This window comes from Ahaetulla prasina, chromosome 3, assembly GCF_028640845.1.
Source record: "Ahaetulla prasina isolate Xishuangbanna chromosome 3, ASM2864084v1, whole genome shotgun sequence".
NCBI classification, from domain to species: Eukaryota; Metazoa; Chordata; class Lepidosauria; order Squamata; family Colubridae; genus Ahaetulla; species Ahaetulla prasina.
The window spans coordinates 194,270,512-194,295,329 of NC_080541.1; the positions used below are offsets into that span (position 1 = coordinate 194,270,512).

Sequence of the window (24,818 nt, forward strand, 5' to 3'; positions counted from 1 at the left end):
ATAATCTGTGATTGCACTTAAAAGCGTCTTCTTTCTGAGAAGTTCCAATTCCACCTGTACTCATTTTATCCTTAAGAATTCTGCCCCTGGATCTTTCCTAGTATTTCTAACTTCACTGAAACTGGTTCTCCTGAAATGCATTTACAACTCCTTTCCACATTTTTCTTCTGTAATATCTTGAATTTTAAGACTCTGTGGTCACTTCTTCCCAGAATTTCTCCTCTGTGCTGGCACTGCTGTTTGCCAGCCAACAAGATAGCAAGTTGGATGCCTGCCACAATCCAGTAATATGCAAACTCAGAACTTTAGAAGTCTTTTTTTAACATATAGCTAAAGATAGAAAATGTAACATAGTCAAAGATTTGGTACAGGGGTATAAGACCAAGAATCCAATAAATGAGAAACATCCAGGCAGTCTCTAAGAATTGGACACAACTCAGCAGGAAAGAAAAAGATGGGATATGTAACATAGTCAAAGACATGGCACAGATTGAGACAAGGAATCCAACAAAAGAAAAGACACAAGACACTGTGAGATGGGGTTACTGTGAGATAGCTCTGTTAAGCACAACAGAGCTAAGGCTTAAAAAGCTGTTCTCTGGGAGTGAGGCCAATAAATAAACCAAGCTGAGCCACCACCCATATGCACAACTGGAACACTTTACTTATTAATAGCAATAGCAATAGCACTTAGAGTTATATACTGCTTCACAGTGCTTTAATAGCTCTCTCTAAGTGGTTTATAGAGTCAGCACATTGCCCCCAACAATCTGGGTCCTCATTTTACCGACCTCAGAAGGATGGAAGGCTGAGTCAACCTTGAGCCTGGTGAGATTTGAACTGCCAAATTGCAGTCAGCTGGCAGTCAGCAGAAATAGCCTGCAGTACTGCATTTTAACCACTGTGCCAGTGTGGCTCATTATTAAAGTGTAAAGTGTAATTATTATTATTTTTTTAAGTTAGTCTCTCTGACCTGGGGAACCCAGCCCTCTGCTGTTGTAGCATTAAATTGTGCCAGTGTTCAGGACTGGGTTGCTGAACCTCAGAATCTGCAGTGGTGTCAGTGGTGCAGGCAGGGAATCCTGAGAGTTTGCTGGATCTGCCTCAGCTAGAATGGCATTATTGGTTTCAATGCTGCTGGAATCTCCATGTTGTTGTTGTTGTTGTTAGTTGCGAAGTCGTGTCCGACTCATTGCGACCCCATGGACAACATTCCTTCAGGCCTTCCTGTCCTCTACCATCCTCTGGAGTCCATTTAAACTCACACCTACTGCTTCAGTGACTCCATCCAGCCACCTCATTCTCTGTCATTCCATTCTTCTTTTGCCCTCAATCTTTCCCAGCATTAGGCTCTTCTCCAGTGAGTCCTTCTTTCTCATTAGGTGGCCAAAGTATTTCAGTTTCATCTTCAGGATCTGGCCTTCTAAAGAGCAGTCAGGGTTGATCTCTTCTAGGACTGACTTGTTTGTTCGCCTTGCAGTCCAAGGGACTCGCAGGAGTCTTCTCCAGCACCAGAATTCAAAGGCCTCGATTCTTTGGCGCTCAGCCTTTCTTATGGTCCAAATTTCACAGCCATACATTGCAACTGGGAAAACCATAGCCTTGACTATACGCACTTTTGTTGGCAGGGTGATGTCTCTGCTTTTTAGTATGCTGTCTAGATTTGCCATAGCTTTCCTCCCCAGGAGCAAGCGTCTTTTAATTTCTTGGCTGCAGTCCCCATCTGTGGTAATCTTGGAGCCCAGGAAAATAAAATCTGTCACTACCTCCATTTCTTCCCCATTTATCTGCCAGGAATTGAGAAGGACGGATGCCATGATTTTAGTTTTCTTAATGTTGAGTTTCAAGCCAACTTTTGCACTCTCCTCCTTCATCTGCATCAAGAGGCTCTTTAATTCCTCTTCGCTTTCTGCCATTAGAGTGGTATCATATCTGCATATCTGAGGTTGTTGATATTTCTCCCGGCAATCTTAATTCCAATTTTTGATTCATCTAGTCCTGCCTTTCTCATGATGTGCTCTGCATATAAGTTAAATAGACAGGGTGATAGTATACAGCCTTGCCAGACTCCTTTCCCAATTTTGAACCACTCAGTGGTTCCGTGTCCAGTTCTCATTGTTGCTTCTTAACCCGCATACAGGTTTCTCAAGAGACAAATAAGATGGTCTGGTACTCCCATCTCTTTAAGAACTTGCCACAATTTGTTATGATCCACACAATCAAAGGTTTAGCATAGTTAATGAAGCAGAAGTAGATGTTTTTCTGGAACTCCCTAGCTTTCTCCATGATCCAGCGTATGTTGGCAATTTGATCTCTAGTTCCTCTGCCTCTACGAAATCCTGCCTCTATTTCTGGTAGTTCTCAATCCACATACTGCTGGAGCCTAGCTTGTAGGATTTTAAGCATAACCTTACTAGCATGTGAAATGAGGGCAATGGTGCAATAGTTTGAACATTCTTTGGCATTGCCTTTCTTTGGAATTGGAATGTAAACTGACCTTTTCCAATCCTGTGGCCATTGTTGAGTTTTCCAAATTTGCTGGCAAATTGGGAGTAGCACTTTTACTGCATCGTTTTTTAAGATTTTGAATAGCTCAGCTGGAATACTGTCTTCTCCACTAGCTTTGTTGTTGCTCAGATTTCCTAAGGCCCATTTGACTTCACATTCTAGGATGTCTGGCTCAAGGTCAGTGACCACCCTATCGTGGTTATCAGGGATGTTAAGCTCATTCTTTTTTTTTTTTTTATAAAAAGTTTTATTTTTACAATCATATCAAATAATTCATCCAATGTACAGTTATATACAATTAGTCGGGCTTGCCCAGTCACCACCACCCTTTTTAACACTCTTCCCTCTTCTACCTTCTTTTACTTTCCAAACCTTCCTCTCCTTCTCTTATCTACATCCACTCCTCCCTCCACCCTACACCTTCCTTCTCCCTCTACTATCCCTCTTCCTTCCTCTTCTCCTCTTTCCTACCTCCTACTCTCTCTTTTCTCCCTCCTCACCGTTCTAAAATGGTAACTATGCAGACCCGACCCTACATTAATTATATTTCTTCAATAATCCCTGTACATTAACCATCACTCCATCTCTACCAAACCCCCAATTCCCTCCCCTTACCCCCATCCCCCACCCCGACTTCCCAGAACAAAATGCAGGGTATCAAAACTAACAATCATAATCCAAAATAATTCCTAAATTATAATCTCTAGTCACACCACACTTAGTCACACTCTCAATTCCCCTCTCCTTCAAAAATATATCTAATACAAAATATTTCCTAAATTTACTCATATGCTATTCGATATTTTTTTTATCTGATACTTATTTTAAATATAATCAATCCACATTTTCCATTCTAAAATATATTTTCTAGTATATAGTCTTTCAAGTAAGCGGAGATTTTGTCATCTCTGCCAGATTTGATACTTTGAGTGTCCATTCTTGATTGTAGGTAATTCTTCTTTCTTCCAATACTGAGCAATCAAAAGTCTTGCGACTGTTATTAAGTTCAAAATCAATTTAGTCTCTATAGCTGTATAGTCCATAATTATTCCTAGTAGAAAGAACTGCGGAGTAAACTTAATCTTCTTTTTCAAAATATTCTGCATGATCCACCATACTTTAATCCAAAATGCTTTAACTTTTTTACAAGTCCACCATATATGGTAATAAGTAGCATCTTCACAATCGCATCTCCAACATTTAGCAAGATCTAATATGTGTTTCTTGTAAACAGGTAATGTCATTTTTAAATTGTTTCAAATAATGAAATACTTTCCTTCTCTTCTGCGGTGAATTCAGGCCATTAACATTCCAAGATAATAGTTTAATTGCCATTATCGGCCGAAGGAAACTTTTGGAACACCAGCCGCAGATCACATTTTACTTTAGGCCTTGCTCCTCCCGTTGTAGTAGTTGCCAGTTGTTGTTGTGCCTTCATCTCTTGTTCCTTGCGTTTAGCAGCAGCTCTTGTCAGCCTTTGTTCTTTTGAATCTAAACCCGTCGTAGGTATTTCCAACACTTGTAATAAATCTTCTTCCATCACAATCTGTTCTTGTACCTGCTTCACTTCTCTTCCTTCACTTCAGCCTCCTTCTTCTAGCTTCCAATGGGGAAGACTTCCAACTTTAATACCTCAACATAAAATTCTCTTGCTTTTCCAACGTATTGAAACGATGTACTTTCCTGCATAATATACTATTATACCAGTTGGAATATCCCATCTATATTCAATCTGATGTTTTTAAGTTCATTCACCAGGAAGGCAAATTCCTTCCTAGCCCTTAACATTTTGGTGGAATTTCCTTTAATATCAAGATATCTTGACCAGCAATCTGAATCTTCTCCCCTTATATGAAGCTTGCAAAATCTGATTTCTCACTATTCTGTTTGTAAAATAAATAACAACATCCCTTGGCAACTTTTTTGCCTTGCTATCCAAGAATTCACGATATATTTTTCAATTTGATAAGCCACATCTGCTGGACGAGCTGCTAATATCTCAGCAAATACTTCAGAAAAATTTCCTTAAATTCTCTTCCTTATTTTCTTTCAAACCTCGAATTCTAAGAGCAAATTCCATATTTCTATATTGTATCAAAACTATTTCATCCTCTGTTTTTCCATTTTACTTTGAAATTCATCCATTTTATTTTCTAATTTTAAATTATGTTGCTTAATTTCTTCAACCTCCTCTTCCAATAAAATCACATTCGTTGCCAAACTTCGTACTGCCATTACAAATCCTTCTTTAACTTCTTTATTTCCCACTTGAATTTCTGATATCTGCTCTTTCATTTCAGACATCTCATCAGTTATTACTTTAAATTTTTTTCTATAAAGCCTTTTAAGTTCTCTTGTAACGCCTCTAAATTCAATGTTCTAGTCTCTGCTGTATGAGCTGGAGAGGCACCAGCTGATAAAGTTCCAGAGCTCTTTGTTACAGTAGACTTTAATTGTTTGGCTGCCATCTTCTATAAAATTATTTATTTATTTATTTCCAACTTAATATTCACTTTAAATCTTCTTAACTTCTGAGAAACACAGTCTTTTAAAGCAATATTTAAAAATCTCCCTAGATTCTAGATTCTATCAGCAGGCAGCAAAGAGTTAAAGAGTTAAAGCAGCAAGTAACATGCAAATTACCAACTGCAGACGACAAACGCTGAAAGTATCACTTTCGCTTTCCACTCGTTAACTTGTTAACAATTCGCCTCCATTTTTTTACTGTTTTCAAACTTGTTACAAAGTATCGGGGAATCGGCTTGGCTACTTGCATAAAGTTCTCCCACTTTCGTTCTGTCCGGTATAATCCTTTATTGTCCAAAATAAATCTCGGCGTTTGGTCGTGGTGATTGGTTCCGCCAAAGCAGAAGAATCCTCGGATCTGGAGCACTTCGGGTTACTGGAGGGAACTTAACCCTTCAAACCCCTTTTTTCTCAGGGGCTTTAGGGAAATTCAACCTCTGCCCTCAGCTCACCACCTTCTCCTTCTCCCGAAGAGGGGGTTTTCCAAACCGCTGGACAGCAGATTTAAGCTGTCCTAGCGATTCCACATAATCCAGAGGTTGGTGATCGTAAAGATCACCGCCATCACCTACGGTGCCAAACCGGAAGTCTAGGGATGTTAAGCTCATTCTTGTATAGTTTGTCTGTGTAATTTTGCCACCTTTTCTTAATCTCTTCTGCCTCTGTTAGGTCCTTGCCATTCTGGTTCTTTATCATGCCCATCTTTGCATGAACCGTTCCCTTCATAGCTCCAATTTTCTTGAAGAGATCTCTGGTCCTCCCTATTCTATTGTTTTCTTCTATTTCTTTGCACTCTTATCTCTTCTAGCTATTCTCTGGAATTCTGCATTCAGCCGGGTGTATCTTTCTCTTTTTCCCTTGCCTTTTGCTTCTCTTCTTTCCTTAGCTATTTGCAAAGCTTCCTCAGACAACCATTTTGCTTTCTTGCATTTCTTTTTCTTTGGAATGGTTTTAGTTGCTACCTCTTGTACATTGTTGCAAACCTCCATCCATAGTTCTTCAGGCACTCTGTCTATCAGATCTAATTCCTTAAATCTATTTATCACCTCTACTGTATATTCATCAGGGATATGATTTAGTTCATACCTTAGTGGCCTGGTGCTTTTCCCTACTTTCTTCAGTTTAAGCCTAAATTTTGCAAGAAGAAGCTCATGATCTGAGCCACAGTCAGCTCCTGGTCTTGTTTTTACTGACTGTATAGAGCTTCTCCATCTTTGGCTGCAGAGCACATAGTCAATCTGATTTCTGTGTTGACCATCTGGTGATGTCCATGTGTAGAGTCGTTTCTTAGGTTGTTGGAAAATAATGTTTGCTATGATCATCGTATTTTCTGGACAGAATTCTATCTGCCTGTGCCCTGCTTCATTTTGTACTCCAAGGCCAAACTTGCCTGTTATTCCAGTAATCTTTTGGCTTCCTACTTTAGCATTCCAATCTCCCATGATGATAAGGACATCATTTTTTATGTTAATTCTATCAGATGCTGTAGGGCTTCATAGAACCGGTCAATTTCATCCTCTTCAGCACCATTGGTTGGGACATAGACCTGAACTACTGTGATATGGAATGGTTTGCCATGGATTCAAACTGAGATCATTCTGTCATTTTGGGGATTGTATCCCAGTATTGCTTTTCCTACTCTTTTATTGATTATGAAGGCTACTCCATTTTTTCTGAGGGATTCTTGCCCACAGTAGTAGTCATCTGAATTAAATTCGCCCATTCCTGTTCACTTTAGTTTGCTGATTCCTAAGATGTCGATGTTCAGTCTTGTCATCTCTTGTTTGACCACATCCAGCTTGCCTTGATTCATGGATCTTACATTCCAGGTTCCTATGGAGAAATTTTTTTTACAGCATTGGATTTTCCTTTCACCATCAGATACATCCACAGCTGAGAGTCCTTTCGGCTTTAGCCCAGTCGCTTCATTCTTTCTGGCGCTACTAGTACTAGCCCTTTGCTCTTCCCCAGTAGCATATTGGACACCTTCCGACCTGAGGGGCTCATCTTCTGGTGTCATATCTTTTTCCCTTTTTGTACTGTCCATGGGGTTTTCATGGCAAAGATACTGGAGTGGGTTGCCATTTCCTTCTCCAGTGGATCACGTTTTGTCAGAACTCTCCGCTATGACCTGTCCGTCTTGGGGGTCCCTGCAAGGCATAGCTCATAGCTTCATTGAGCTACGCAAGCCCGTTCGCCATGACAAGGCAGTAATCCATGAAGGGGGGAATCTCCATGACTATTATCAAATCAAATCAAATCAAATCAAATCAATCAACAAAATTTCTCCTAGATACTCCCAGCTCTCACAACTTCTTCCTCCTCATCTGAAGATAATTCCACCAGGAACCTAGTTCTTTTGCCTCTTCAGACAACTCTTTCCTAGTTGTTAGAATTAGGAGATACCACTCCTTTATTGTGTTTTTAGTTTTCTAGTAAATAAATTGGTCAGTGATATCTTCCAATCTTGGCAGAAGTTTGAGCAGCTGAAGCTTTTCATTATTGCCATGTTTCTCTTCCCTGAAAGATCAGTAATCAGGTCCAGGAAGAAATTATTTAGATCTTCCAAATGGCTTGGTGGTCTACACCATCCTCCTGTTTTATGGTACATAATAATTATGTTTCCTTCCTTGTATTTTTATTCAAATATTGTGCTTATACTCAGATCATAGTTCTTAAAAGATGTAAGACAGTAATGGGTTCCACTTATCTTTGGTACCGGTTAGGAACTGTGAGCGCACACGTGCACTTGCTCGCACTTCTGCGCATGCGCAGAACCTTCTGTGCATATGCAGAGCATCGGTGATGATGTCCGGGTGGGTGGGCGGAGTCTCCTGCCGCAGCCACTACTGGTTTGCCTGAACCAGGGTGAACCGGTAGAAACCCACCACTGATGTAAGAACTTCCTTCACTTATAATACTAGTTCTTCCTTTTTGTCTGGCCTATTCCTCTTAAATAAGTTATATCCTTCTGTCCTTGTTTTCCATTCATGAGTGTTGCCCCACCGGGCTTTGTTAATATCTAATAAATGATAATAACTTTTTTCCATTAGGATTTCCTGTTTGGTCCCCATGTTGTGGATTTTATAATGATATTGAGTTCCTTGGGTCATATATATTAACCTATTCCATCACGTATTTCTATATACATTATTGGGGGCTTCCAATTTTGCATATTCTTTTACTCTCAGAATGGGGAATCATGCAATTTTCTAGATTGTCTTCTTCCTCCCCAACTGGATTCAGTTTAAAGAACTCCAGGTCACATTATTTTGGTTCTCCTGAGGGTTACCACATTTTCTTACAATGAGTTGCTTACCTCTGAAATGCACCATTATCAAAGATTAAAACCATTCCCATTGGCACCATCTGTACGGCCACCTGTTCACTTCTAATAATTTTTATTCTCTTCCTGAGCCTTGAGTGATGAATATACCACCTGTGCTCACAGCTCCTTCATCCTGCTTCCTGGCATTTTGTAACCTCTTGCCGTGTCTTCAAGGGTATGTTTGGCGTTGTCATTTGTTCCCGTGTAGTTCAGTAGAAATGGATCTTTGTCAGTGGGTTTAAAAGAATTTTAAGAGTCTTTCCATTTTATCCTAAGAAGAATCGGTGCCCCAGGGAAGCACCACACTTCTGTTGATAGCTTGTCTGGCTGACAGATTGCTGCCAGTAGGAAGTCTCCAATTACTACCACTTGTCACTTCCTAGTCTTTGTTTTTATATGATTTTTCATCAAAACTCTTTAAAAAAAAGATTGAAAACTAATTCAAACTAATACAAAATAAGGAAGAAAAAGTAATTAGAAGAAAACTGCAAGACCAATAAGAAAAGAAAGAAAATATGCACAAAACATGGCTTCCAATATTCTTCATAGCAGTTTTATGTATAATTATATTTTAGCCCCACTCTCGTTGTGTAAAGTTACATCAGAACACTGTTCTTTATATAATCTATCCTGCCCAATAATCAATAACATCAAACAATTACTTCCTATTCTTCAGGGCAGGGGCAGGAATTCTTCATGTTGTAAAGCCTATTGTCAAGGCTCCGATTAACGAACTCAAGCAAATTAGAACTCTGAGACTTGGCTCTTTCTCAAAGGTCTTCTTTAATGAGTACATCATATTGGCACAGCTTCAATGGAAAACCAAATCTAAATCTTGCCCATGGTTTCAGTATAATTAAACTAGGAAATAATCCCATTCCCCAAATGTCACAGGTCACATTGGCCAATTGGGTTAATTGGCGAGCTCTTCGGATACTCCTTCCCCAACCTTATCTGTTACCAGTAGAGATGACCTTGGTTTTCATGAGAAAGTTCTTTGTTGTGTCTAGTAATGCATTCCAACCTCTTTCCCCTCTATGTGGCAACTGAGGAATAGAAAGATGGCTGCGGTCAGGTTTAGTTCGAAGTTGACACCTATTCAATCTCATTACTCATCTGTGAGACTTATGCAAATTGTTCTCCATCTAGGAATCCAGAAATATTAACTGTGAAACTCTGAAGTCAATTTTGAAGTTCTGGAATGTACAGGTAATCCTTGCTTTACAATCAGCTGCTTAGTCACTCTTCAAAGTTGCGATAGACCCCTAAAAGATATCTAGGAACTGGTTCTGAAGTTCTGATGGTCGTCCCTCCCATAGTCATATGACCACATTTTGGCCACTCAGCAACTAGCCTACATTTGCCATTGTTTGTAGCATCCTATGGTCACATGACTGAGATTTATGATGTTTTTACCAGAACCTGGTGTTTACTAGCAAATCATGGGTTTACTTAATGGCTCTTAATCTCCAATTTCAGTTGTCCTGCCAAATTTCTATTTGCTCTGCCTGTTTTTTATTCATTGACTAAGTAACTTTGCAGGGAAGAATAATGGGGAAACCAGGTATTCCTAAATGTACCATGTTCTCCCCCGCCCTATTTCCTGTAAATGAAATTAAGAAGAGGTGTCCTTACACAGGAACAAAACAGTAAGTTTATTTCTTTGAATTGAAACATTGCAGTTTGCATTCTGCACCTGGCTGATAATAAAAAAAGATATCAAAGTAGTTTAAAAATGACCCCCAAAGATGTATTCATTCCTCTGCTCCATTATTTGACAATTAGTCTAAATGTGTTGCTTATCTGTTACTTTCCTGTGAGATGCCCTTGAATATATAATTAGATTTGTATATAAATTTCCCATATAAACATTAGAATGGTTTGATCTCCAAGGCCATCTGCATTTTTCAAAGAAAAAAAATCAGCATCATTAAAGAACTTTAGTCTTCAAAGGGCTTGTGTATTATCTTAATATTCTTTACAGTAGATTATTATCTAAGAGCTTAGATAATCCTGATTTTTCTTATTAAAAATGGATCAAATAGTCTTGTGATAGGAAGTATCTCTGCTTGGGATCCCAAAAAGTGGCTGCCAGTCAGATGAAATGATCTTGAAATGGGTAAGTAGTGTGGCTTTGTATAAGACAACTTCCTATGCTTCTAAATTCTAGGCAACCAGATCTGTCTTGCAAACCATGAGATGACAGCAAAGAGATAAAGGAAACTCTAATGTTTGCTGCCATCTGGTGGTTGTCTAGATTTGTGCAACTCAGATCTGGTAATTCCACAAATTTCTGATTAATATTATCGACTAGGTTCATATATTATGCTAAACCATGCTTTGATTACTATGGCTTCTTGATTAAGCTACAACTGACTAGTTTCACTTTATCTTAGTTATAAATAATGATGTATAAAGCAGGGGTCTCCAACCTTGGTCCCTTTAAGACTTGTGGACTTCAACTCCCAGAGTCCCTCAGCCAGCAAAGCAAAGCTGGCTGAGGAACTCGGGGAGTTGAAGTCCACAAGTCTTAAAGGGACCAAGGTTGGAGACCCCTGGTATAAAGCATGATAGCTTAATTCCTACAACATGCTAAACCATTTATACAACACATTAATCAGACAAACTCTATTATCGAGTTGGTATAATTGACAATATATTAGTGGTGTGTTAACCCAACCATTTCCACCTTTTAGCGGGTACAGTTTATTGATCTGAAATCTGAACAGTCTTCAGCAGATTTTTCTTTATAGATGATTTCTACTACAGTGGTATGCATTGCTTTGGGGGGGGGGGGCGGCACAAAACACTACAATTTCCATAGAATGAATATGTATAGATACAAAGAATGCTTTTCATAATACAAAATGGAAGTACAATAGGATTCAAAGGGAAGAAGATTCTAAGCAAGAGGTCTTTAGGTCTGCTGCTTAGTCTACGGCTCATGATGGATAGCTCAAGGCCTTCTCCTTTGTTTTTCTTCTAAGGAGACTTGGGCTAGATAAAGCTATCTGCTTCCAGTAAAGCAGGCCACAGGACCTCACCACTCTATATATTTTTCTACTTTTCAAAAGACAATATTGCAACTTTGGCTACACCATAGTAGAGTAGGCTTTTCAAACTATTTCGTCTAATAATCTCTGTTCTTTTTACTCCTTTCACATACCCAGTGTTTTAAGAAAAATATAATAAAAAGGAAATTATATACCTTTCCAGTTTGGGACAAAGGATAATTTCTTGTGGTATATATAAAAGCAGGGTTTTTATAAAATGAAAAAGGTTTTTTTTTGGTCTTTTTAAAGTTGTTTCGCTTTTCAAAAGTCTTAATAACCACATTTTTTTGTAGATAAAGAACAAAACCTTGGTAAAAAGCACATGTTGCTTGACACAAAAATCTCACAAGGGCTCATAAGGGACATAAATAGAGTCTTTCCAACATATTAGGTAGAAAAACGCCTTGGATGATTGTTAATTAGTCACTTGAGTTATACCATAGTATTCCTTCTCCCTATTTACATAATTCTATTTAATATATTTCAAACTCTGAAATATTCCAGTAAAAGAAAATTGAACACTTAGTTAATGGAGCTATTCTTAAAAGTAATTTCCGACTTGTCCCTGACCTTTTGTATAAAGAGGTATAGATAACTGACAGAGGAAAAAAACAATAAAATCCTTTCCCTCCAAGATCATGTTCAGCTTTTAATATTTGTTTAATAAATGCCAATAGACCAAAAGAATAAAAACAAAAACTTAAAACTGTGCAGTAATTAAAGTAAAAGAAAATACATGCAGCTATGTTAATGCACAACAAAAGGGCAATATACTGGGACAAATCTAATTTCCCAGAGCGTAAAGAATATTGTGGAAGGTGTCAAGGTTCCACATTTCGATTTGTGGAAGAGCGTTGAACAAGGTAGTCAACAACTACTTGTAAAAGAAATGGACTGAAAAGAAAAATCCTTGCATTAGCTAGTTGTAGAGCAGTGATTTCTAACGGACATAGCTACAGCTAAGAATTTTGTGACCTTCTTAGATGTTTCAGCAAATTGATCCTGTAGCAGTTGATCTATACTCACTGAATGTAATAGAAAAGAAAATGGTTCAACAAGACCAAGGTACCAGGTGTGATACAGGGGACAATCTAGTAACAATCTATCCTGTTATTTGAGCACCTGCAAAAGCAATTCTGGTAAGGAATGTTATGATATCTATTTGTAGTACTTACTGAAAGAAAGTCATCAGATTTCACCAGTGTAAGTATCCTTATACTGTAGAGTACCAATTTGCTTTATAGAGGTTAAGGATCAGGCTAGAAATTAGGAGACACTGAATTCTAGACCTACTTTAGGCATTTAGCCAGTTGTGTGACCTTGGGACAGTCACTTTCTCTCTCATCCCTAGGAAAAAGGCAATGTGGAGGGGATCCTTGTCAAACAATTGCAGAAATTTACTCCAGGCAGTTGCCAGAAGGTAAAAACTGATTCAAAGCATACATAGAAGTTCTTATATATGGTATGAGATGATAAAAATATTTAGATATATGGAAAGAAGCACCTGAAAGCTTATGATAACACATATGTATTTTTTTAAAATTTATCTTTTTGGATTTTAATTTTTCTTTTTGGACTCACTGCTTAAGTTCTGCCAAAGCTTTATCTGGACTCATAGAACATACAGCTAGGCCCACAATAAGACAAATTCACATCTATTTGGGGTTTCAAGGAGGAGCATATCCTGGGATTCACCCTAGACTTTTTGTTTTAGCCAGAATTTTAGTTGCCAAAGTCTTAGGGGCCCTCAAAGAGATGCATCCAAGTTCCAGCTGAGTGTGTGTCTCAGCTGATCAAAGATTATAGACAAGGGCCTTAAAGAGTTTAGAATAGAATAGAATATAATTTTTTTATTGGCTAAGTGTGATTGGACACACAAGGAATTTGTCTTGCTGCATATGCTCTCAGTGTACATAAAAGAAAAGATACCTTCATCAAAGTACAACACTTACAACACTTAATGATAGTCATAGGGTACAAATAAACAATCAGGAAACAATCAATATCAATATAAATCATAAGGATACAAGCAACAAAGTTACAGTCATACAGTCATAAGTGGAAGGAAATGGGTGATGGGAACGATGAGATTAATAGCGTTGACAAATATTAACAAATTATTATTAAAAAATAATTATTTGTTTAGCAGAGTGATGGTGTTCGGGAACAAACTGTTCTTGTGTCTAGTTGTTCTGATGTGCAGTGCTCTATAGCGTCGTTTTGAGGATAGGAGTTGAAACAGTTTATTTCCAGGATATGAGGGGTCTGTAAATATTTTCACAGCCCTCTTTTTGACTCATGCAGTATACAGGTCCTCAATGGAAGGCAGGTTGGTAGCAATTGTTTTTTCTGCAGTTCTAATTATCCTCTGAAGTCTGTGTCTGACTTGTTGGGTTGGAGAACCAAAGTTACTTCTGCATGAGTTACTTCTGATGCAGAAAAGTCTGTACAGGGTTACACACTGCATAGCAGCAAACTTAGTATATTTGCTTTAAATAATTTGATGCTTCAGACATATAGTTATGTCCTTGGCATTCAAATCCGATAATTTTATTGGATGCTTTTTGTTCTTTAAATGACAGCTTGCTTATTTGATGACTCCAGGAGGTAGAGGGCTGGAAATGAATACCTAAATTTTTAAAGTCTTTGACTTGCACAATAGGTTTATCGTGGATTTTTCAATTATAGGAAAGGTTAAAATGCTTTTTTTTTTTTGGTGAAACGAGAATAATTGTTTTAGCATAATTAATTTTTAGATGGTTTTTTTAAAAAAAGGACACAACTGCTCCTATATATTGTCAAAGGCCAACTTGAGATAAAGATAGAATGGTGGTGTTATCTTTGTAAAATAGAATAGAAATGGATTGGTTAGATGGACTGGAGATGGAATTAAGATTTAGCAAGGGCCAAAATAATATTAATATAGATATTAAAAACTAGGGGAGCCAGAATGCATGGGAATGGGGACAATTAGTTTCCCATTGCTTTTATATCTGACTTGTGCAAAGATATTTGCACAGCATTATCAGTCTGAGGTGGTGATGGTTCAATAGAAGAAACCATTGACTTCAGCCAAAGTTTCTTCCAAGGAGTTCTTCTAAAGAACTGAGCCAAAAGCTGTCCTAAAGTCAATAAAGGTAGAACGAAGGGACCTTTATGGGATAGTTCAACATTTCCTAACCTGATAGTATATGTTTGTACACTAAAATAGTTGATCAACTTGGTCTGAAACCTGCTTGTTTTGTAGTTTGACTATTCTTCTAGGGGTGTCAAACTCAAGGCCTCCCTAGCTTGCTGGCAGAAGGCTGTAGAAGGCTGTCATGGCTGAAAACAGAGCCCAGGTAGTTCACACATGGCCTCCCAGTGCTCCATTTTTTCTGGCCTTGGGCTGCAAGAAGCCATCATGGCCAAAAACGGAGCCTCAATGAGTGCTGGTGAGCTGGCCACGCCCCCCTAGCCACTCCCCCAGCCCCCCGAGGTCAAACACAACTCACAACCCCTCAACGAAATTGAGTTTGACACATCTGTTCTAGATCATTCAGTCAGCAAATTTGTACAGGTAGTCCTCAATTTACAACAGTTCATTTAGTGACCATTCAAAATTACAACAGCATTAAAAATGTGATTTATGACTGTTTTTCACAGTTATGACCTTTGTAGGATCCCCATGATCATGTGATCAAAATGCAGGTGCTTGGCAACTGATTTATACTTATGACCATTGCTGTGTCCCAAAGTCATGGGATCCCCTTTTGCGACCTTCTGACAAGCAAAGTGAACGGGGAAGCCAGATTCATGTAACAACTGGGTTACTAACTTATCAACTTCAGTGATTCACTTAACAACTGTGGCAAGAAAGGTTGTAAAATGGGACAAAACTCATTTAACAAATGTCTCCCTTAACAACAGAAATTGTCGGCTCAATTGTGATCACAAGTTGAGGACTAGCTGTAGAGGTAAACCTTGATAAGCGACTGCCTTGTTTAGTGATGGTTTGAATTTTGGTGATGAAACAGTAACTTTATGTCCAATTCTTGCAGTTATGATATTTGCAGGTTTATAAAGTACAGGAAAGCTGAAGTAAGATTGTAAGCAAAGCTGCAGTTTCACTTAGCGACAATTCTGCTTAACAACTGAGTTGCTGGTTCCAATTGTAGTTACTAAATGGGGAATGTCTTAATGAAGATGTTTTGCATAGAATTAGCTAATTATGCATAGTAGGCTAATTAGACAATAATTAGCAGATTATTCTTACCATCTTAAAAATTGGAAGTGTGAAGTTTCAGTTTTTAAGTAGCAGTAAGGAGTTGCTGATTATAGTAAATAAGTTAGTATAGGTGAACACAAATTTGAATCTATTTTCAAGAGTTCTAGAGGAATTCAGTCCTGTCATTTTACCATTCTTCAGCTAGAAGTTCAGTTTAAGGATTTCTGAATCTGAAACAGGTCACTTTGACAAGGAGGTGTCAGAAATTGGGAAGCTGAGCTTGTCTGTGCTGAGTAATGTATGAAATAGGTCATAGTAGTAGGTGGCCAGGTCTCAGGTGGAATGGGATTATTAGAGTTGAAACAAGGGCTGACAGCTGCATGGGATACTAGATACCAAAACAAACCATGCTATTGCTTGTTAACTTTTGGAATCATTCCAGTTCACTAAGAAATAGCTTTTCTTTTTCTTTTTCAGGAGATACCTGTACACATTTTTCAATGGACAGAAGAACCAATAATTATAGTTGTGATAGTGACTCATAACTCTATAGGCAGACACTACTCCAGCCCTAGCTGAGTCACATTCTTTGTTGAACCAGGGTTCGGAGGCTCTATAATGATAATTTCATGCAGGGGTAGAACTGATTTTAAATGCCTTTGCAGAGCTAATAATTTCTTGGAAAATATTTTAATGTTCATGTTTTCAACTGTATAGAAAATGGGAATAATTTCCATCCAGAAATAGAGCTTGCATTGTTTCAGCTTTCTATCATAATAATGACATAATAGCAGACATTTAGCAAAAATTTCCTTAGAATTTCACATTTATGGAGTCCTAATAGTTTTTCTCTCATCACATTTCATTACCCAACTAGATAACATCATCAGTGTGAGTAAGTGTGGGGTTTGCTCCTTACTTATATATAGTAACTTGCCTTGCCAGTTTTGATTTTTTCCCTTGGTAATTCCTTGATTAGAGTATGGCTTAATCAAATTAAAATTATTAAAATTAAGATAGAAAATTAATATTTGGGGTTTTGGGAATCTTAATTGCTGTGCCCACTACTTATTTCATTCTTATTTTGGCCCTAATCAACTTTTCCTTTTGGCCTCATCAACTCTTCCAACGAATCAATGCATTTTCTCAAATATAGTCCTCAGCACCTAACTGAATTTAGAGACTGGCTTTGAGATATTATGCTTTACCAAAAATGGTTTGGAAATGCTACATTCCATATTTAGAGTTCTTCCACACTAGTTAAGCTTAAAAAGTAAAGATAAAGGTTTCCCTTGCACATATGTGCTAGTCGTTCCCGACTCTAGGGGGCGGTGCTCATCTCCATTTCAAAGCCGAAGAGCCAGCGCTGCCTGAAGACGTCTCTGTAGTCATGTGGCCAAAGGTGCACAGAATGTTGTTACCTTCCCACCAAAAGTGGTCTCTATTTTTCTACTTGCATTTTTTTACGTGAGTTCAAACTGCTAGTTTGGCAGAAGCTAGGACAAGTAACAGGAGCTCACCCCGTTACACAGCAGCACTAGGGATTTGAACCGCTGAACTGCTGACCTTTCGATTGACAAGCTCAGCGTTTTAGCCACTGAGCCACTGTGTCCCTTAAGGGCCTGATAAATTAAGCTTAGCAGAAGACAATTCTTACTGGACTGATAAAACTATCAAAATAAGGAATGATGGTGGTATCTGCCCTTCAAGTAGACCAGATCAGGAAACAGAGGTCACATGAAGTATCTGTATACTTTACTGAGATAACCTATAATAACAGAATCTTGCAAGGCTGATTGTGCTTCTCCTCCCCTCCATTTTATAATCCTCTTAGTCAGGAAGGAGTCATCCTGATTCTCTTCTTAATACTATCTTCTTTCCCAGGACCTAGGGTACTTCTATCTTCTTTCATTATGTAAGAATTTCTGAACATTTGCTTGAAGCCCATATTGCTGACTTTCTATAGGTGGGTCAGCCATGGGACAGTTGTCCCCAACAAATCTGCTATGACAACACAGGGCTGATGTTGTCTAAGGCCATGTAAAGTACAGCCCAAGTCTCCAGTGACTTAAAATGGCAGGAACAAAAACCACTGAATTTAAAACCTGAAGCCCAAAGCTACTGTGTATATGCATACAGGACTTGATTTCTGTGTATTACAGTAGGCAGTTTTTAAAAATAATTTATATAAATTCATTTTTCATTTTCGTATGATATTCATATAATTTGTTTACAATTTTTGTTTTGTTTTGTTTGCTCATTTTGTTTACAATGAAAAGACAATCTTGGCTAGTTGTATCCACGAGCCTCCTACCAAGTAAGCATAGGGTTACTTTTTGGAGAGTTATATTTTTACAGGATTCAGATATTCAGCTGTGCCTGATGTAAAACCTGCCTATTAGATTTATCTACTCCTAACAACCTTACTATACACTTCAGATTAAATTATAGCTGCATATCCTATTGCATTTCTGCTAATCACTGAACAAGTTCCTAACACCTTCTTACATTGAATCAAGAACCATGCAGTTAATCTAGATCAGGGGTCTCAACCTTGGCAACTTTAAGACTTGTGGACTTCAATTCCCAGAATTCCTCAGCCAAAGACCACAAGTCTTAAAGTTGCCAAGGGTTGGAGACCCCTGATCTAGATGATGAACTAGCTAGTCCAGCATTTGGGACAGAATGTATCACAACCTGCAATTCCCATACAAACTAGGCCTAAGACATTGCAGTAAACAGCTGGAACTATTTCTCACCGCCTAATAAAGATTATGACCATCCAAGCATATTTACTGTCTTCTTTAATCAGTATGTACAATACTTGATACCAGATGACTTTGCACCAACAAAACCCAATATAGAGTTTATAATTAGCCCAATGACAGAGATAATTATTAAATAGACAACTGCCTCCCCTTCCCATTTAGAACATTCTAGATTTAGATTACTACAGCTATTTTTGGCATGTCTGAGGACTTAGATGACCGATGAAACAAGTGACTACCAATCATCAAATCTGTCATTTCTGACAGGGTAAGCAATTCGTAGAAAAGGATGCTGCTGAGTTTCACAGTTAGCTCAGGCTAATTGACCAGTTCAAGAAGGGTCTATCAAATGAAATGTGAAACAAACTTATTCATAAGGGCACCCTAGAGACTATGTCTCCATTAATTAATATCTGCTTGGATGGAAGACGCAAGGAATTGTGCCAGAGCATCAGTAGGAAAGAAAGACACTGCTACTTTCTTTCATCCCTCGTCCTGCTTCACATCAGAGACTTTGAAAGTTGAATCTATGTAGCTGATTGTTAGCGGAGCTGTATGACCTATCTGAGAAAAGTGCCAATGCACACAAGGTCTATGTTGATATTGTAGAAAAACTGGTTAATTTGCAGTTGTATATCCTGTTAGGACTCTCCTCCCTCAAATACACACACTTCCAAAGCACTGACAAAGTGTTACACTTCTGAAAATAGAAGGCATTTTGTTAACTAGAGGTCCCAAACTTCTCAGATCTGGCTTGCTGGGAAATGAGTAGTCTCAGCTTCCAAGGTCCCAGAGAATGGGGCAACCAGAAGTTACGTGAAATCTAGACAGGCAGACTTACAGTAAGTATTGGCATTCAGTTATTCCTGTTTTTTAATAATCCCAGACAGGTCTGAAATAAAACTAAAGGCAACTTTACTGAATCCTCCATTGCATGAAGGCATGTTCTGAACACTCAGTCTATCCGATCCCCTATTCAAGGTTGAGATACTGTTGGTTGGCTCTTAACTCTGCCCTCATTACAGAGCACAACTCAGTATAAACTATTTATTTAGTCTCCCTCTAGATTTCCTAATAATTTTGGGAACAGATTAGCTTCAGGTTCACAAACTATATATTATTTGGGAGCAGGATGATATTATTTTGATTCCTTGGCATGCAAGACTCTCAACCTTCAGTCTCAAACTATTGCTACCTATCACACCTCAACAAATGTACCTCCAACTTATCAACTAAATATGCAGACTATACTTATGTGTTTGGAAATGGAAAAATACAGACTTTGCCACACCTATTCTATAATGTTCACACCTATATATAATGTTATTTTAATTTGTTGTTTTAATATTGTATATTGTATATTTTTAATTTGGCTGTACACCGCCCTGAGTCCTTCGGGAGAAGGGCGGTATAAAAGTCTAAATAATAATAATAATAATAATAATAATAATAATAATAATAATAATAATAATAATAATAATAATAATAATAATAATATTCTGTGACTGCAAAATCAATCTTTCTGTAGCCCAGATTTCTGCATAATGCCACTATCCAGTGTCAAACACTGAGCTAACCTACCTGAAGGAATATCAGCAAGGAAGCCTTTAGCTATCCCTCTTTCTCTCCATGATTCCCTTAACATCAAAGATTCAGAAATCTGCTCATGAACTATAAGATATCACTAGCTCTTTCTTCCAATTTGTGAATTCTTGAAACAGGAAGCACATATTTCTGGGTCTCAGAAGGATTTACAATTTGATCTGAATGAAAAAATGTCACAAATATTTAACTGCCTTTGATTTTGATTATGGAAATCTTGAACATAAAGTAATGCCTTACTAATTGAGCAACAGTTCCTTGGTCTTTCAAAAACTTATAAATCATATTTTCACAAATTTTGAATTATGTATCTAGATGATCTGTTCATTTGAGGATTCTGTTTTTCCTACCGATCAAATCCAACTGTTTTTCAATGTCTTCATTATTGCAGTCTCAATTCTAAACTAAAGTTTTGGTTTTCATAAATGTGACTATTAGGAATACTGTATTCTGCAAAAGGAATTTAGATGGATCCATTAAAAGTAGAACTCATTCTGTCTTTGGATTCTTTACTGTATCATCAGAGATACATAGCATTTTTGGGCTTTGCCAAATGTTACAGTAGATGTATATCTAATTTTGTGTAACTATCAATGCTATTGACCTAGCTATTTTATCAAGAAAGTGAGATTCGTATGGCTAGCAAGTCTTTATCTGTGTCATACAATGGTCTGCTTCTCTGAGATTCAGATCTATCTATCCCTTAGTTCTTTTAATTTTGCTTTCAGAGCTGTATTTTTACTATATACTCCAGAGTTTGTGGGCAACATCCTTCTCTGCATTTTCTTTGCCAGGCTATTCCTGCCAAATGAAAGAAACAATGCTTTTTTTTTTAGTAGAACTTTCTCTACATAGAAGTTTTTTTGGCATGCCTTATCATTGAAGGAAAGCTCCAAACTGATCACAGGAATTTGGAATACTTATAGATTTTTGAGTAGCTCATGCAGTGCTTTTTTTCAAATGTCTTAGTTTCTAACTACAGAGCAAGCAGGTCGATGCTTTCTTGTGTAAGCCAGCATGTTTTTACCCTTCAACTCTCTTTTATTCTGTACCTGGAAAAGTTAGATATTCTTCCTCTGGCACAGGATTATCCCGTGAGACTCTTAAACCATTTTGAAAGTCCTTTCCTAACTAATAGAATCTGTATTCTGTAACAGCAGGACTTACATGTGTGGACTCAGACACAAAACTTCCATTGGGACCAACCATCTCTCTACTCTTGCCACAAATGACTACTTACCTATCCATTCTTCAGAGCTTTTTTGTTTTTCTCAGGATGTCAACTTGCTCCTTAACAATCTCATGCTTCCTACCAGCAGCTCCTAAAACTCTCTGCTGTAATAATCAGCTTCCCCCATTGCTATTGGCTGTCAGGTTTGGCTTTCTACCAGATTTCTCTCTTCCATGATATCTCTACACATAGAAGCTGAAATGTCTAGATTTTTGGACCATTTCCTGAAATTGCACCAATCAAATCTCTTGGCGTTTTTCTTGCAATTTCCAGACAATGGAAAATATATTATTTTCTAAAATTACCATTCCCTCCTGGCCATTTAGGGAGTGAGAGAGAAATGTGTTTTGGAATCTCAACACAAGAGAAGTAGTCTGGAATATTCATTAGAAGGACTACCCAGAGGTTAGCCATTCTTGGGAGGTTTCTACCCCACATTTTTATGCTAGTTGGGAAGGAGGTCTAGAAGGAATCAAGATGATGAGACCAGAACCTGAAATTTTCAGGCAAGAGGAGACAATCATATCAATGTAAATCAGAAATCTTCCAAGGTAATAATACAATGGCGAACATGAGAATAAAAGAAACTTTAAAGATAGATAGACCTCTATATAGGCCTTGATATCTGTACACTGCAGCTGGCAAATCCTTTGTGTAAATGACTTCTTTTTCCTGTCTTCAATAAAAACCCCCCAAATCTTTTCTAGTTTTGTCTGTGAACCTGTTGCTGAGTAAGCCAACTCCTGAATAAAGATTAAGTGTATGGAGAGCCAAGATGTACAACTGTGCCTAGTACGATGTGATGAATTGTTCTGATTCTCTTCACTATTTTCTGGCTATAGTAGATGTTTTGCAGTACAGAAAATAGCAGGATAGAACAGAGTAAATCACAGGGATAATACAAAGTAAGAGTCCTGGGGACAAGTATTGATGTCAAAAGGGTTTGAATTACTCAGTGTCTCAGAACTACTCTATTATTTTAAACAGGACACATAGCCAAATTAGCCTTCATATATTATATACTTTTACTGGATTGTCCAACATGTGTTTAACATGCAGATATTTGTTCAATAACAATAGCAAAAGTAAGCTATATTCATCTGAAAGGTCAGAATAGAAAGCTTCTCCATGATGCTTAACATGTTAGTCTCTAATGACGTTTTCCTATCAAGCTTTATTTTTAGCTAAGTACAAACAGAGAAAGAAGTCTTGAATTGGGAAGTACAAATAATGAATTATTTAGTTAGTTGGGATCCTACAAATATACACCCCACCAACTCCAACTTCATAAAGCAGATTCACACTTTCTGCTTCGCCCAACGATAGTAGAAACCGTTCATTGCTTCCGGAGTGCAGACAGGGCTGAGGTCCTCCTCCCACTTCCTCTCCCAGCCAGCAAATGTATCCCACACAAACGTTTACAGCTTCAGTTCAAAACTGATCTTTTCCAACCTAACCCTTTTAAACCCTTCACAGCAGATGATGTCCACTGCTTTGTTTCACTCTAGTAGCAGCCGCAGTTTCAATTGACTGCAGTGCCTGGCACTTCCCCTCCTGCCCGGTGCCTGGTCACTGCCCTAGACACTGTAGGTGCTTGCTAGATTCTCTGCTGATCGGCAGCTGCTGTTTTTAAAACAATCTTGTGATTGATCCAACAATGGCCTGTTAAATCAATGAACTATACTCAACTCCAAAAGGTCATACTCATTCAATCTTGAGATGTCCCTGTGGGGACTCTTAGTTTTTTCTCAGGCTGGGTGAAACATTGTCCCTTTGCTTTTCCACCCCCTGACCACAGTAAAGAAAGCTACAATATAAGGTTAAAAAAAGAAAGAGTTGCTGCTAGTGTCTAAGGCAGGGGTGTCAAACATGCATCGTCACAGCATCATCACGTGACGTATTGTGACTTTTCCACCCTTCGCTAAACCAGGCATGGACATGGCCAGCACATGACGCATCTGGCCCGCGGCCCTTGAGTTTGACCACACTGGTCTAAGGAAAAAGAGCAGGAAGAATGGAACAAAAGGCATGCGTAAGTAGTGCAAACATCTGGAAAGTAAAGGGATTAATGATTGTAGGTTTAATGAGGAGAGAACAACCCCCCCCCAAAGAAAAGGCAGGTGCTGGTAGATCACCCTACATAGGAGCCAGGCAGTGAGGCTTCCTATAAGGGAAGGACAGGAAACAGGGAATAATTGATTAGGTCTTACAGTGGCCGTAGTGTGGACTGAGCATCAGCCCAGTTACATTGCCAAGCCATTGCAACCTAGACTGTTCTTTCTGAGGTTGGCTTCAGAAATAACCAAGACAACAGGTTTAGGCTATGGTGCAGACCTGTTCTTAGCTAAACTGAATCAAAATGTTCTTTATCCAACATTCACATAATCGCAAGAAAGTCTCAAGCATGGCACCCACCTGCAAGTACTGATACGCTAAATCTTGATGGCAGGATTTAGATTTCAACAGCGCTCTGTCGATGGTAGCTGAAGCCTTTTGGCACATTTCTCGGGCATGGCTGAGTGTGAGCGTGGACCAGGACCCTCTTTTGATATAGTTTGACTCACTGTTGATAGGGATGTTGGTGCAAGTGGTGATCTTGAGGTCATTATTGCTCTTGGAGGATTTCAGCATATGTTCACTGATTGTGTTGTAAGCATGCATAAAGTATTTAGGCTGGCTGTGATCAGGCTGCCTGCCAAGGGTCATGAGGCCCATAGGGTTACGATAGTTGCAGGTGTCACTGTCTAGATTGTCATCTGAGCTCCACCAGCCTGATATGTTGGATCTCGTCCTGCGTTTAGTCTCTGTGGTTTTTGCACGGTCTTTACTCTTGCTTCTTCGGTTTGGTTTTGAGTCCTCGGTACCTTTCTTGCCATTCACACTGCCTTTAGAAGCACCTTCCAAGGACTGTGACTTAGCAAAAAGTTTTTGGACTGAATGAACCAAGTGCCGTATTCTCCCGGGGTTTTCATTCCGGTGTTTGGCATCTGAACTTCTCTGGAACTGGAGGGTGCTAAAACCATCCCTGTGGATGGGCAGTTGTTTTTCAAATTGGTCTAGTAGGTTTGCAGGGAGTCTGTTAATTTTGGTGGCTTGGGCATGACTTGGAAAGGGGTTCTCATCAGGAACCTCAAAGTGAGAGTTGTAATGAATACGTGGAAATGTACTGCTGTTAGAAATCTGGTTGTTGAGTGGAAGGAGGCAGTCACTGTGAAGAGAGTTGGGTGTTGGAAACCGAGGGTCCATTGAATAGGAATCCGTGGGACTAAGAAGATAAGGATTCCTATCTTGAGTGGCATAGAGTGAGTCTTGAGGAGAGTCTAGGTTATCAGATAGATGGCGACTTCGGTTATCTCCTAACCCCTTCATGGTGCTGAGGTATCCTAGAGCATTGCTTCTGTAAGATGGCACGGAGGATATATCCACTCTGTTCCTGGTCACTGTAGCTTGACTGGGAAGTTTTTCTACAGCCAAAAAAAGATACAGAAAGAGTGATTAAAAGATGAAAAAATATGTTCTCAGGATCGATCTATAGAAATCACTAATAATCACAACTACAAATGAGTAACAGAAACAATCATTCGAGAAACCAAGA

General features: G+C 38.5%; 1 protein-coding gene across 4 annotated transcripts in view; it reads right to left on the bottom strand.

The window, feature by feature from the left end:
* Window positions 1-24,592, bottom strand: part of DLGAP4 (DLG associated protein 4) — a 177,484-nt gene extending 152,892 nt beyond the window's left edge. For 3 of the 4 annotated variants that reach the window (XM_058178596.1, XM_058178595.1, XM_058178597.1), the window contains exon 1: window positions 23,635-24,592. In XM_058178596.1, the coding sequence (XP_058034579.1) occupies window positions 23,635-24,592 (958 nt within the window). The remainder of the gene's footprint in view (window positions 1-23,634) is intronic. The other variant, XM_058178594.1, reaches the window with a different exon arrangement.
* Between the last annotated feature and the right edge of the window lie 226 nt (window positions 24,593-24,818).